Source organism: Pseudopipra pipra, chromosome 2, assembly GCF_036250125.1.
Source record: "Pseudopipra pipra isolate bDixPip1 chromosome 2, bDixPip1.hap1, whole genome shotgun sequence".
In the NCBI taxonomy this organism is placed as follows: domain Eukaryota; kingdom Metazoa; phylum Chordata; class Aves; order Passeriformes; family Pipridae; genus Pseudopipra; species Pseudopipra pipra.
In genome coordinates this window covers 41,670,317-41,686,116 of record NC_087550.1, presented here as the reverse complement: position 1 = coordinate 41,686,116, position 15,800 = coordinate 41,670,317, and the positions used below count along the sequence as shown (strand labels likewise).

The 15,800-nt window shown below is 34.1% G+C and overlaps 1 protein-coding gene across 4 annotated transcripts in view; it reads right to left on the bottom strand.

The window, feature by feature from the left end:
- Positions 1–15,800, bottom strand: part of DYNC2H1 (dynein cytoplasmic 2 heavy chain 1) — a 159,506-nt gene that overhangs the window by 109,797 nt on the left and 33,909 nt on the right. For 3 of the 4 annotated variants that reach the window (XM_064645170.1, XM_064645168.1, XM_064645169.1), the window contains 16 exons: positions 15,623–15,738; positions 13,470–13,669; positions 12,561–12,825; positions 12,013–12,220; positions 11,519–11,648; positions 9,826–9,981; positions 8,676–8,935; positions 7,781–8,027; positions 6,944–7,095; positions 6,263–6,407; positions 4,949–5,051; positions 4,397–4,564; positions 4,152–4,276; positions 2,741–2,989; positions 1,845–1,953; positions 739–852 (listed from right to left, as the gene is read on the bottom strand). In XM_064645170.1, coding sequence (XP_064501240.1) covers positions 739–852; positions 1,845–1,953; positions 2,741–2,989; positions 4,152–4,276; positions 4,397–4,564; positions 4,949–5,051; positions 6,263–6,407; positions 6,944–7,095; positions 7,781–8,027; positions 8,676–8,935; positions 9,826–9,981; positions 11,519–11,648; positions 12,013–12,220; positions 12,561–12,825; positions 13,470–13,669; positions 15,623–15,738 — 2,747 coding nt within the window. The remainder of the gene's footprint in view (positions 1–738; positions 853–1,844; positions 1,954–2,740; positions 2,990–4,151; positions 4,277–4,396; positions 4,565–4,948; positions 5,052–6,262; positions 6,408–6,943; positions 7,096–7,780; positions 8,028–8,675; positions 8,936–9,825; positions 9,982–11,518; positions 11,649–12,012; positions 12,221–12,560; positions 12,826–13,469; positions 13,670–15,622; positions 15,739–15,800) is intronic. The other variant, XM_064645166.1, reaches the window with a different exon arrangement.

The window sequence follows — 15,800 nt, the reverse complement described above, 5'->3', positions numbered from 1 at the left end:
TACTTATCACAAGGTAATTTCTGGGGGAAAAAGAGCCTATAATATCAGATCACACTAGGACAGGAATGCTTACAAATAAAACTTAATGTAGTATTATGGATTCTAATTATGTATATTACAGTGTATGTTTTAATTTTGAAGAGCTGACAGTATTTAAATAGATATCACTAGTTCTCATTCCAATTCATATAGACCAACAGAACCAATTAGAAGTAGTTTCAGGGCCTGAAACTTTGACTGTAAACATTCATATTCTTTCAGTCATATTATTTGATTTATTTGTAAACTATTTAATCTTCTTGTTGGTCTAAGGAAGAAGAAAAATAATTAAGAAACCTACCCATAAACTTGCTGATTACTCAGAATCCAAAGTGATTTGTAGGTATAATAGGCAAATACAAGATATATATATATGGTACTAGATATATATAAGCTATACAAACCAGAAAACAATGGGAACAAAACCTTTCTTCCTTCTAATTACTTTCAACAGCAGATTTCATAACATTTGTAAAACATTCATAAATACAAAATTTCAGATAGAAGAACAAATTTTAAAGTGAGGGTTCTGTGCCCTCAAATATCACAATGTTATCATTATTCCTATCTGGTATTCAGTAATTAACTGAAAGTTAAAACCGCACACAATAGAAGGACCATGTTAGAAATCATTTGTCCACTATTATACCACTTCCTACACTTCGTAATAAATTATAACTTATAATTCTGTTGACATACGGTATGTGAAATAGTTGAAAATTGGTCCTGTAAATCCATCTTGTGAGGCTTGATCCTTCAGAGGAGATAGCAATGGGTCTAATTCTTCTGTTTTATATAGCCCAGGAACTTCTCCTATTTCAAGAATGAATTTACGTCAGATAAAATACACTACAATTCTTTAAATTCCCTTGAAGGATTCCCTTGAATCCTGTCTATAGAGATTTTGATTACGGCAGTATTCACCTCCATACTTCCATGAGTATCATCCCATGCACTTCATCATTCTTTTCATGATATCATGAAAACAACAAACCAAATTTGTGATTCTATTTAACAGTCTACTTTGTCCATACTGCTGAAATGTATTTCAAAAGCTCATTCAAATCTACCCCAAAACAATACTGCATAGATGCTGACCCAATACTGCATAAAAACAAATCAAACCAGACTTTGTCATATACCAGGACACAGTAATGTGAAAGTGAGTAGTTGTTTAGATCCTCAGACACAGAGATTAAACAGTGGATGACAAAAATCTGATACTGTAAGGAGATTTGTGGTTCCACCTGAGAGACAGGAAAATCTGGTGCTCTTATCAATCAGCTCTTAAACTACTGCAGATCAAAAAAAGCATTTAGCAGACTCAGTCCTTCAATGATCTCTGTGATCCAGGAACAAAGCTGGACAGCAAAATAAAGTCACTTTTGTTATTATTATTTATCATCTCACTCCTTTCAGAAAAGTGAGCTTTGCTGGTGTTCATTTCAATAAAGGACTCAACCTATACAATCTAGTAAAGCATTGGAACACTTCTCACTTTTGAATTTTATTATAAAACAGAAGCTGTAGAGTAGAATGCATTCTCATCTTGTTGTTATACTATAATAAAGAACTCCCTTGAAACAAGTTAGAGGAACTGAAAGCACCTGTACTATCAGGTAGGCTAAAGGACAGCTAACTTTGAGTCAGGTTCTCATGTACAAGCACTCTACCTAAAACAATATAGCAAGGCAACTAACCTGTCTGATAGAGATATAAAGTTAGAAAACATCATCTTATTCTGCCCCATTAGCTAACCCTGTACAGTAAAACTAGAACCATTAATCTTCTTGGACTTGCCTCACCTGATGACAGTAAACTGTTGATCATCTCCAGGAATGTGGAATGAACCAACTGATAGTCTTCGAGCAGCAATACCACCTGTTGTGCTTCAATGCCTGCAAGCTCCATCACCTAGAAGCAGAAAAGACATTTAAATCTCAGTGTATGGAACATATGTATTGTTCAATAGATAATGATTATCATAGAATATCCTGAATTGGAAGGGACCAACAAGGATCTTAATCCTTCCTTGATCATATATGACATACGTATTTTCTCCACAAAAGATTTCTAGGTGATTCAGTTATATGAGATATCAAATATAAAGAGCATTCTACCTAGATGTACAGCTTGCGAATGAAAAAATAATTTAAAAAGCCTCTTTCATAGAGTATATTTACACATATGACTCAATGATAAAACTGTATCACTCTTTTGTGTAGACACAGCTCTAGAATTTTCTTTAGCATTGCTGAAGGTAATGAGAAACTCCTGATTCAAGGTTTGCATTTGATTTTAAATAATATGTTCCCTTTCATCAGTCACTAAAATTTTACTTGATTCAGCTACTGGCAGATCATACTGGAGACAGAAAATAAAAATATATACAAATACGAAAAAATATATATGAAAAATGTATATTCACATAAACTTCGAATTTATGAAGTCCACAACACTCAAAGAGAATTCTGGTATTAAAAAAAGTGGAGTTTCAATCAATTAAATAAAGAACAGTATACACACTTAGATATAGAGAACTTCTAAAAATCTACTTGTTTCATTTAGACTGCTGCCATTTTGCTTCTCTTAAAATATGTCTTCGTACAACACTTCTGTGTCCTTCAAAATTCCCATATTCTTTTTTTTTTCTTTAATATACACCTCAACATTACAAAATGGAAGACAATGAGTGACTTACATATTTAAGATCACTCTTGAACTGCTTCACCTCATAACCTCTGGAAATTTTGGGAGTAATCAGAACAGCTCCATGCATGTGACTAACTAAAGAGGTAACTGTTCGACGACCTACACCACTCCGTCCTGCCAAAAGAAGTGATCCTCCAGGAAAACTTAGCACTCTGTCCACTTTAGACATATAACTGAGGACTTCTTGGAACAGTAAAATCTCTATCTCTTTTTTGTCTCGTCCATAATGAATGATACCCTATCAAAAAAAGAGAGAAAAAAAAGAAATGTGTTTACTAGTAATAAATAAAAGCAGTGAGATGTGAAAGCATCCAACATTCAAAAGTTTAGAAAAGAAGGGCTTGAAAGCTTAAGACCACACTGATATTCACTACAAATAAATTATTTATGTGACAGAATTTAGATACCTTTACCAGTAATGAACATCTCACACTACCCCCAGCACCACTATACCCTAGAAGTCTTTGATATATTAAAATAGGAATCCTTTGATATATTAAAATATGAATCTACAACTGAACTAATTAAAATTGAATAATGGACTAGAACAAAGTCTGAGCTGTCTCTGACTACAGATCAATTAATTAATAACTTAGAAGATGTTTTAGGCAGCTAATTGCTGCATAATTGCAGATTATGAAAATTCCTAGTGAAATACACACAATAACAGATCCTAAAATTAAATTCTGACCTTGTTATACTAATTAAAATCTCTTTGAAGCCCAATGTAACTGTGTAGTCAGGAGAGAAAAAAAAACAACTACAAATTCTCTGCTAATTGAGGCTATTGAATTTCATCATTTCCCATATAGTCTATTGGTCACAAGTTGGCAATCAAGGAGAGGGATTAGTTTCCCATCTGCAAGAGCAATCCATCAAACACTATTAAGGAAGATGATCTCAAAGCTCTCATCCTAAAAATCAGATACCCTAGCAGAATTAAAATGTTTGCATTTCCTCATCAAGCTCAATTTTTGTACTTTACTGCTTAAAAGCATGCCAAATCTCCAAACAGTCCATTTGTATTTCTTCAAATAAAAATTACATTACCAAATCACAATTTCAAAAAGTAAACATTTAATAAAACACTTAGGTACTCAAACACTACACAAACATGTATGGAGATAAATGTTTTTCAAAATATTGGTTCATCAAACTGTTGTAAATCAGCAGCAAATGCAACTGATGCCCTTTCATTAAAAACCCTTGCTACATGATACTTCCTACTGCCTGCCACATAGCATCACAAACCTTCCCTCACTTCACCAAATGTAAAAGATGATCCCTTGAACAAGAAGCAGACTCCACCCTAAACTGGTGTTTGCATGTTACTTCTTGCAAAAAATGTCTCGAATCATTGTTGTGAACCCTTGCCGTGTATATTCTTTAATGTATCTCACTTTCTGAATAACATCTTTTAGGTCTGTTGAGTTTAGTCTGCCAAGTGGCCTCCCATACGGTGGCAGTGCCTGTCCTGGTGTGGTGAATGCCTCTTGACAAGCTCCCCAAGTTACATAGAAGGTATCTGTGAAAATAAAAGGAAACATTCGAAACTTTAGGTGTCCAGTTCATATGCTATCTGACTTGATTAGGTCATTCCTAAACAAATATTGCAAATTTGTATGGTATGCTTCAAATAGTTTACCTGGCATATTGTCCAGAACATCTGAGCCCCAATCACCTTGAAACACTTTCATCAAGACATTATCAAATACATGAAGTTCTTTCATGCCAACAATTCTATCACGGAACAAACGACGTGCTTCATAAGCAATAATTTCCAGTACATAGTCTGCAGTTGGTATCAATGATCCTACAAAATTTAAGGAGAGAAAAAACTTTATATATTTATAATAAATTCTCAAATTTCCATTTCAAAATATGAGCTTGAAAATAAGCAAGTGAAATTACATACCAGCAGGAAAGCATTGGTAAGGAAGAAAGAAGAGAAAAAGTAAACATTATGAAGTGCTTTTTAATAATATCTTTATGGATCATTATAAGATAAAATGAAACATATTCTATTAATTTTATGCAGTGAACTGTTACGCATTTTTCCCCCTCTACTGAATTACAGATAGTTCACAATTTTAAAAGATGAATGAATTGCATGTGGAGTCAACAGTACAACTGACATCAATAATAACTTAGGCCATTATAGAACACTTTATCAATGAAAACCAAGTAAGTGACTTACCACCTGCTAAATCATATCTGAATAAACCAAGAACCCACTGAGTAAGAATACATGGTGTAAAAAGGTAATGACTGTGATCATCAACTGTGAATTTTGCTCGTACCTAAAATTGGGAGTTAAGGGGGAGAAAAAAAGTGATGTTTTAAAATGTAAAGCACTTTTTCTAAAATACCAGATAAATTAGTTTTCTATTTGGTATATATTTAGATATTTTATTAATGGGCTCCTTGTTTAAATGTTGTTTTCTGACCAAAATAGATTTTCTCAGAACAATTCTTCTCTACCATTTTTGATGGAAACAACCACACATGTCACCTAGAACTGTTAGTGCAGTATTATTAGACAAAATATGTATTTTTTAAAGAAATACTAAATATGAAATGCAAAGAAAATATAGAAGTGTAATAAACACCTACCTAAATTAGTAACACTTTCTCACTGCAAAAGACTTCATACTTACTCTTTTCCCAGAGAGGATATTTGAATATACAACTGCTTTAACTCAAAGAAAAACTGCCTTCATCAGTTACTGGATCATCATGTGATGAGATTTAAACCCAGATTTCTTAGAATACATTGATAACATCATATGAAACTCCTGCTAATTGGTGCATGCCAGCGAGTAACCAAACCCAGATTCCAGTCACAAAGATCGGTTTTGTATCATGGTTCTGCCTAGATGGGGGCGTGCATACATTCGTGGAACATACAGCAAGCACCAACATCCCCACAGTACCTACCCCAGTAAGGCTATGTACTGTTTAAGAAAAGCAAGTACTTAAGTGTTTTGCTTGATAGAAGTCCACAAAATTTTAAGCGGGAGGATAAAATGAAATTCTGTGTCTAAATATCTATTTTTAACAGTGTAAAATTTTAATAGCTAGTCCTTGATGTCTGTAAAGCACTCCACCCATATATCTCTCTTCTCTATTCATAACAGCATCCATAACAACTGGGCACATAACAATCTGTTGCACTGTCTCCTCCTTACCCATTAAGTGGGAAAACACTATTAATCCACATTTTATAAATCAGGAACTGAAAGTATAGAAGGGTTAAGATGCACACCAAAATCCTAAAATAAATCTGTGGGAAAGCAGGATTACTTACCGCTTACTCAGTTTACCTCTAATACCCAGGATTCTCTGCAAATAAGTAGCTCTAACATTGATACCAATTTCATTAAAAATAAATAAACTTGGATTTTAATACTGATAAACCTTTTTATTCACTTATTATATCAAAAGGTAATTATTTTTTTAAAAAACGCCTGAATTGTCCGACTCCTTGAAAAAAGAAAAAATATTTCCCTACCTGCTCATATATTTGAACCATAGATCCTGCTAGCTGATGTATTTTTGGTAAAGAACCCCAAACAGGGTGATTCTTTAGGTTTTTCTGTAGTACAGGTTCCAAGTAGGCACTATAAATAGTTTGCAGTTGTTCTCTTTCTGGATAGCTAAAAAGAAAAAAAAAAAAAAAAAGAAAAAAATCGTTATGGACTATCAATTCTTTTTTAATTAAAAATGAGTCAAACTTGTATACACAATTACTAAGAAATTTCAATGAACAGCATTTCCATCCAGCAGTTAAGTAAAATTATCATTTTATTGCAACAGGCCACTGTCAGAAATTTCTAAATACATATGTTGATGTCCTTAAAAACAAACAAATAAACTTCTTTTCAATTTCTCTAATTTTGTAACCAAACAGCACCTTAATATAAAGCTGCAGAAAGCAGATTACTGAAAGCAAAATCATCCAAAAAGAAACATATTTCAAACACTTCGCTATCAACAGGCAGCGACAGATTGTTCTTAGCTGGCTTCTAGTGCCAAGAGGCACCAAACAGCACCAAATCAGATGACCCCAAACTGCTGGAAAATATGAAAGAATAGAACAGCCACACCTTGATAAAGACTACACGAAGCAAGGGCCTTATAAACAGGGGTTGAATCTGAGTTCTGAGAGTTAGACTAATTTTCACATACTTACTCAATTGCACAGAGACGAACAATAGAAGTGAATCTGGAGGTAAGTTTATGTCTTCCTAACGTTCCTCCAGCTGACATGGAAGCCACAATTTGGATGTTTTCTAAACCAACCCATTCCAGATTTTCATCATAAAATCCTTGATATGTAAGAACCTTTAAGAATTAAATAAATATTTCATTAAAAGAAAGTCAGCAGAATATCATACAAAATAAAATACAATAATAGTTATAAGTATACCATTATTTCTCTTTTCTTAATTGCCAGAGGTGTATTACTCCTCACAGTTTTGCATCAGCTGCAGACTTCATTGTCCAGAACATTAAAGAAGATGTTAAACAGGTACTGTGTTCCAAGTACACTCTGTGCCATTGATCACCACCCTCTGGGCTTGGCTCTTCAGTCAGTTTTCAACCCACCTCACTACCTGCAGCCCGTATCAACAGCTTTTTTGTGAGGATCTTTTGGGAGACAGCATCAACAGTCTTAGTGAAGTCCACGTAGACTATATCCACTGCTCTCCCCTCATCAAACATGACTTACCCTTAGTGAATCCACGCTGACTACTCCTGGTGATTTTCTTGTCATTCATATCCCTATTGCATTATAACTCATTGAGACAAGCACTGTCTTTATTTACTTACACAAATAAGGCAAATAAAAATGGTATCTTATTTCTGGCTGACACCTACATAGTCTACCCAAGTAGAAGCAAAACTAATGCCAATGCAGATGCAGGGTGTTAGCTCTGAAAATAATCAATGTAGTTATTTACTACATACACTAAATTATATACAGTATACTTAAGTGCCTTTTTAAATAACAGACATAAGTGTTCACCTGCTGTAGAAAAGCCACGAGAGTGCTTGTTCCCCATTTATCAGGTTTGGGTAGATTGATGTCTTTTAAGTACAAAACAAGCCTTTCACAGTCCTTTGGTCTGTATACTCGCCCAGTGTTTGTACTGATTACAATGCAAGTTTGACTTAATTTTTGTAGAAGATGTTGAGAAGTAGTTTGTGCACTGCAGTGAATGGTAGCAATCTGAGTAGATCGGAGTTGAGAAAAAGCATAGTGAAGCAGCATCCTAGAAAAGCAAACATGTACATACATACAAACTTAAGTAAATTAAACTGCTGTGTATCCAAATACATTGTATAGTTTTTGAATTAAAATGCATATACTATATCCTGTATTAATGGAATAGGTGGAGCATGAGGTTTGCTGAATTCAGCATTCTTGCCTTTAAAATTGTGCTATTTCCTATTCACAAAATTCAATAAAAGTGTAGTGTACACAGCTACACAAAACAAACAGCTAGTATAAATACCTTGATTCTAGTGATCCAACACATCTAAATAAGGAACCTAACATGGGCAAGAGAAGGAGCTAAATTCAGTTGCCTGTACACAGGCACCTAGTGTCTCTTGAAATAAAACTGGATACCTCGTGCCTAAAGCTGTTGCTCCATGACAGCACAGGTTTTCCAAAGGTCCTGTTTCATATCTAAAAGATGCATTCAGATGTCTTAGATGCATACTTGCGGTCTGAACTTTCCCTGTAGAACTTCATAAGAACTTACCTATTTGCCACTACAGAACATTTGTTTAATTAGTGACCTACACAAGTGATATTCTATCAGAAAGTCATATTATAAAAGCATTATAACAAAATATTACAAATTCTGTCAAATAACTAGAAGTATATTTTACTTAAAATAGGAACTACTTTTTACCCCTTTCCGCATCCTTCAGGACCCACAAGAAGAAATGGCTGCTTATTACTAATGTCTAGCCAGGGCCTAAAGTAATCTAAACTTCTCTGCATGTCAGGGGTTTGGATGACAGGAAGTGTTTGGAGATTACTGAAGTCATCAGCTGTTAGATTTTCAGTTTTTTTCAGCTGATACAGCATTAGCTGTCCAGTGTCAGTGTCATAATATGTGTCCAGGGGCTTCCTCGGGTCTGGTGGAGACTCTTGTGTCCAACTGAAGAGCTTTAGAAAAAAACAAAAATAAAATTTCAATTAAATCCATACTCCTAAAAACAAGATCTACCATTTCAAGCTAATCTAAAGAATGTTCAAAGAATAATTCTGTAAAATCACATTTTGATAGTTTAAGGTTGCCTCTGAAAATTCAATCATGTCATGCATGTGCTTTAAGTCCTTAAGTAAATAGTAACATATTACTTTTCCATTTTTCATAATATAGAGAAATTCAAACAAATTGTATTTTGAAAAGCTATACATATTTTTTTTTTTTAGACTAGGCAACATAATAACAATAATAATTGTAAGAATGAGATAACTCCTTCACATGCATCAATAACTAATTCCTAAGGCTGAGTCTACACCTTTATCATTTGCCCACTTTATATGCTATAGCTCCTGGCTGCCTTTTGGAAGGAACTACTTTCTTCTCTCCAACACAAAACTCAAGTGTGATTGTGGAAATATCTATCTCCAGGGTCAACCTTCTGACTACGGACCAGCATACGCACAGAGTTTTCTAATACTGTTGCCTAGCTCTTGTGCCCTCAAGTACCTACACAGAGAATCACACACTAGCACATACAATACAAAACCTCAAAGAAATGCTCTAAGAACATCTCCCTAATGAGGTGCAACAAAGTCCCCACATTATCATTTCAAGTCTTCTGAACGGAAAAAATCCACAAAAATAAATCTGTATTACATATACAATACATATAGACACACACAGTCTGCTACAGTGGGTCCTTGCAGAAAGCAGTATGGACAGAGGTTTCCCATCTGGGATGGATGCACTTAGCAGTCTATCAGTGACATATGAAACACTCCTTTACTTCTCAGCTATTTCCCTATAGACAACACAGATTACAATCAAATTAGAGCACAAAGATTACCTCTTTTGCAAATTCTTGTCGTGATTTCATGTTGAGATTGCCACCAAGACCACGTAACAAGTTAATAATAAACTGTCCACGATCAGTACACCCACGAAGATGAGACAGTCCATTCATCACAGTTCCAACTAAACTTGTTTCTACCACAGAGTCATTCTGTAAATTACAAATTGTAGTAGATTTAAATATATTTCTCAATATAAATGTGATGTATTGCTAATAGACTGCTATTACTCATTGCTTTTTGACACTTCCACAAATAAGGAAAGATCTCAACAGTGTTATTGTTCCAGAAAATTCACTTGACATTAAATTATTTCTAAGAATTGATTTGGAGGTTTTAATTGCAGACTACGAATTGATGTAATTTAGGATAAGCAATCGGAACTTTCCTTACAGATTTTCAGAATCTATAAGAAATAAACATGACTGTATACCGGAATTCTTTCTTTTGAACAGATCATTTTTGAACTTTGCTCTTTAGCACCAAAGGGAATTTGAGCCTTGGGATCAAATTTTTCTCTTTATCTACCTGGAGATACTTTAGAAGTCTAAAAGTCACCATGGGTGAAAGAACCAAGAGGAAAAATAATAACAAAACCATAACAGGTCCATATAAGTTACCCAAGGGGAAATAATGCAGATCTCCTAAAGACAAGCTTAGTGGCCACAGCAGTGGGGATGTCTCCTACATAATATTTTGTGCAATATCAGCTACTTGATCAATGCAAATCCAACTCCGTCAGAAGAAGGGGAGGCTGGGAAACATCTAGAGTCCTTAAGAAAATCTAGCATATACAAAACAATTATCATGATATACATCCCAGAATTCAGATAATCTACAAAGTTTTGGACTATCCTTTTTTTTAATATTTTAATTACATATTACTTTTCACCTATTAAAACATTTTTTAGTTAAGGTTTTGAGTAGAATCCTAAAGTGCTGAAGTTATATACTTAATTCCAGGACAGATTAGTGTAAGCTGTTATAATTCAGCATTCTGAACAATAGAAATACTTTTTTAGATATGTCTCTGTCAATCTTTTTAGGTATCTAGCATTAAGTTTCTCCTCAACCTTTAACAAGCTTCAGCTTCCAGTGTGCAACTTGTCAAATTTTAGCCATTTCTGTGTTATAGACAATAACATCAATCTAGAAATTTCTTCACTTTTTTAGTTTAGATATTCAAGTCTTTCAAATCCTTGAAAACATAAAGAAAAATACCTGGTATGGAATAATGCAATGCACGTATTTCTGTGAACCTTAATATCTGTTTTTATTAGTTTAAATGGTATTGAATGTTTCAAAACTTTAAGTACAGCGATCAGTTTTTAGAAATTTATTAGAACAGTTCCAGTATTAATTTTATTACGGAAACAGCTCCATTGTGTTGTGACCAGTATGGTCACAGCACCAAGGCTGCCAAAGTACAGGATGTGCTTGGACAATGCTCCCAGGCACATGCTGTGATTCTTGGGGTCGTCCTGTGCAGGGCAAGGCACTGGACTTCAGTGATCCTTATGGGACCCTTCCAACTCAAGATATTTTATGATTCTATGGTTCTATCAAAAAAGTAGAGATTTTTTTAATAACAATTTAAAAATTAATCTGAATTATCTCTTCAATGTTAAATTACAAAAATAGATCATACTTAACAGAAGCTGATATTTGCTTAAGTATTCATTTACTAACCTTTTTTACAACCCAGTTTAGAGCCTTTTCAAAATAGTCACCAATCCAGTTTTCGAGGTTGTACCTGCATTCTTCAGGCTGACTTCTTAGCCAAGACTTTATCAGAGCATTAAGATCTGTATCTTCATCACTAAGCCAAAACAAAACAAGATTCAGATAAACACAAGGCATCCACACCTTTAAATGGACTGGTTCAAAATTCCAGAAAAAGTTCAGGAAGATATTTTAATAATTTCTAACCCATACTTGGGCTCTTCAAGTGTCATATAAAAACAAAGAATCCACCATGTCTTTTTGAAGTCGTCTGAGGTGTATCAGCCAAAAGATTATAACGTAACAACACAGAAGGGACATTCAACCTGAAGCAAACTTCCCCAGTGATTTGCTTTGTAAGTGTAAGCTACAATCAACTGTTCCATCCACTTGAGAATACCTTTCAAGAAAAGTAAGCATATTTGCTTACTTTGAAAGTATGTAATACTCCCATGACTTACCTCAGAAAGATCATTCCCATTCGAGATATTGTAGCAGGGGAGGCACAGCTAAGGTCATGAGTTTCAAATATAAAGTTGACATTTGAGCCAAACTGAATTCTTTCTCCATTGGGCATAGTCAACAATCTGTTGTCATCCAAAACAGAATTCAAAGATTCAATCCATTCGGGATCGATATCACCATCACAAATTATCCATGAAGTAATATCTATTTCCAGGTACAAAAATAAAAAAAAAAAAAAAATACAAGAAAACCACATAAAAATATCAGCCCTTGTTATTTTAACACTATTTAGTTCTCTCTTCATTATAACTTAAACAAAAGTTCTATCAAGATATACCTTACATACTTTACCTTCTGGTGCCTATTTTTGTTTTCTTATAAAAAAATTTAGAAAGTCTGTATCAGGGCTCTTGACTACAATTGTTACCAGAAGGTTTTCTTACCTTATGCTATCCGCAACTGATGATACAATATAAAAATGTAACTGAAAATGAACCATTTCAGTAATTTAGGCATAACGATGTATAACTCCTCACAGACATACCTTGGGGCTCTCGTACCACTTGTCGAGCACTGTTTGTAAGCACACCATCTGACCATTCTCTGGTGTCCATGTCAATACGGCCAAGCAACTGATGTCGAGGCATAGCTTTAGGATTCATTGTATACTGTTTCACTACTCTGCCAGTTTTACCAAGTGCTGTCTTTAACATCCGCCAAAGTGTTGATTTACCTCCACCACTCGGACCTACAATAACTACACCCATTCTTTGACGTAGCTGTTCATATAATTCCAAAGCCTTCTTGATCTAGATAATAAAAGAGATAATGGCTATGTGAAATTGTAAAGCTACATCACACGTTCTTTTTAAATGTTTTTCCAATTTACTTTGCACGCAGACATTTTCTTGTTATAATTTTAAATTTTGAAACAATAGATATTTGTAGAAATAATTAAAATTACGCTACTAAAGAATATCAAGAAATTTATTTTGCATGTTAGAAGCATTTCACTAAATTATTAAAATAAAAATATTAGCCATCTTTGGGCATATTTTTACTGAGCAATTTATGAATCCTTAGTCACAGAACTTCATCTAGTTCTACAATAAATAACCAAAAACATGACAAAGAACTGCTTGATAAAACCAAATATTCACATATTTCCTTCTTTCACTGTCCAAAATATTCATTGACATTAGTACCTGGCTTGAATGAAACTGTGTGTCACATGTTCAGATCTTAATTTTCCTTGAACTATTTTACTTTCAGTGACATCTACGTGCTTCAAACACACATCCAATTTTTTATATACATGTAACTAGAATCTAACTATCAGTTATTCTCACTTCTTTATAAAAGATTTATTTCAAAAGAAAACAGAAATTAATTGAATGTTACAAATAAGTTCTAATTCAGAACAACTCGTTTTGTTGCTGTAGACGGTGCTTACCTGCGTGCTTATAATTTCCAAGTTTGCTTCTTCAAAGACTTGATGTAAAGCTGTAGTTAACTCAGCATATTCCACATCTTGAAAGTCAGTGCCAGGAAATACATCCTTAACCAGTGCATCAAAACGTGCACAGTCTGCAAATGTAAGCTTTGACGTGGTATTAAGCCTCAAAGCTTGAACCACCATGTGACTTTCATTAACTGGAAATAAAAACAAAGAGGATAGATCAGTTTAAGCTGTTTGTTGGGGTTTTTTTTCCTTTGAATATGTCAGCATTCAAAGGAATGCAAAGACATTGAAAGTAGAATCGCAGTACAGACTTCATTCTAGTTCATGTACCACTCTACTAGGAAGTTAGGCAAGTGCTTTACTGTAAGTATAATATATGCCCACAAATGTATTCTATACAGATATGAGATGGTTATGATGCTGGCCAAAAAGTACATAATAGCCTAATGATAACCACAATAGCTTACTTGCTAAAGAACTCATGAAAGAAATTAAGAATCTGGATTCCAGACCTTACTCTGCTAGAGGCAGTTTGATCACATCTTTCAAGTGCATCCTAATTAACTATGAATATTCCAGAAGTAAACACTTTCCACAATTACTCCTGAATCTGAAATACCACGGAAATGTAAGCATTTTGGGATCAGAATGAAAAAAGTCACATAAATTATTTACTCTGAGAGAAAAACAGATACTCATGGTGGGAATGGCACAGGGTTCTCATCTCTCGGTTATTTTCATTTTTTAATTGAATTACATTCTCATGTAAAACACGTACGTTTCCAGAAAGCAGGACTAGGAACCACAGGTGAAAATCATCCTGTGTTTCTGCCCTCCTTCTGAAAGTGTGACTGCCAAAACCAGAATGTCCAGATTCAACACAGGGGACAGAAAGTGTCCATTCTCTAACTTCCCTTCTTCCTGTGTCTTTTTCCCAATGTTCCAGAGGTTAAATATTAGCATGCCCTTCTAAAGTCTGGAATAAGTTCACAGTTTTTCATACTGAAAAATGTCCTAAATACAAGTGCTTCTACAGGTAATTTTTCTAAATAGCATGATAAGCAGTTCACAGGAAAAACATTGACATTAAGGAACTTGATTTAGAAAGGTTGAACTGCTTTACTAAAGGAAGCAATACAAAATGTAAGTAGCATTTTGCCATGCCAAAGGATTTTGACTCAAAAATACAAGCAAAAATAAAGAAACAGGCAATTGCATTTGTTGGAAATGTCTTAAGCTTCTTGAAGTAGGGCATGAAAAAACAATCAAACAAACAGAAACAAAAATTTCTGGATTTAAATCATAAGTTAAATCCATCCACCTTGCCTTCGGCAGAGTTATTAAAAATTATGTTTTAAACCAGAAAAAATTTCAGCAGATTTCACATATCTAAACATTAAGCTAAAATGTCATAGCAAGAAACAGTGATAGGAATGTGATCTAAAACACATCACTGGTAATCCTTCTCTGGTAGATCCATACTAAAGTCAAGTACAAATTCTTTAAAGTTTTCAGACCATTTTTTTACGTTAAGATATGTAAACTTTCAGGTATATGCCATTTAAACAAACAGGTTGCAGTAGTTGTCTCCTAAATATCTGAAATGCTCATCCATTCCACACTCTTAATTCCCACTCAATTAACACCTAAACAACAATAATTCAAAAGCTTAAAAAAATATATTAACTCAGTCTAGTCCAATATATTTCTATCATTTCTACCTGTCCTTATATTTTTCTCAGTCTACCAATCTGAATCTAATACCATATGATAATTTTTGCAAACCTCAAATAGAAACAAAATAGTCTGACAACTTATGAATAATTGTAGCATCAGAGGATCAACTTTCCTGTTCTAAGCCAAATGAAAACAAAAGTCTTTAAGAATCATTCAAAATCATTCCAGAATGAAGTCCTGTGTTTATGTTCTTATCATCATAGAAAAGCTCAATCTACAATATGACAACAGTCTTTTGTGATCTCCTAGTGAAGGTAGGCTTTCACAGATTTTTTTTTTTTTTCTTTTCTAAATTGCCTCCAGATCCAAGCCATGGCTTCTCAAAACTCTAGTGAACAAGAAGTCTGCAGTAAATTCTATTTGTACAAGATCCTAAAGAATCAAAAGTTTGGCATGGGCAATCTTACTTTCTTCCTTTGCATTGCTTTTCTTCAGCTGATGAAGAAGGCTGCCACAGCCTCTCAAAACAGTCTTCAATGCTCGTAAACCCCAGTCATAGTGTTGCTGTGGTGTCAGAAGCTCCCTAAATTTGAAAACAACAATATCATAATAATCTTTAGGTTACAGTGCCTGACATTTTGGTTT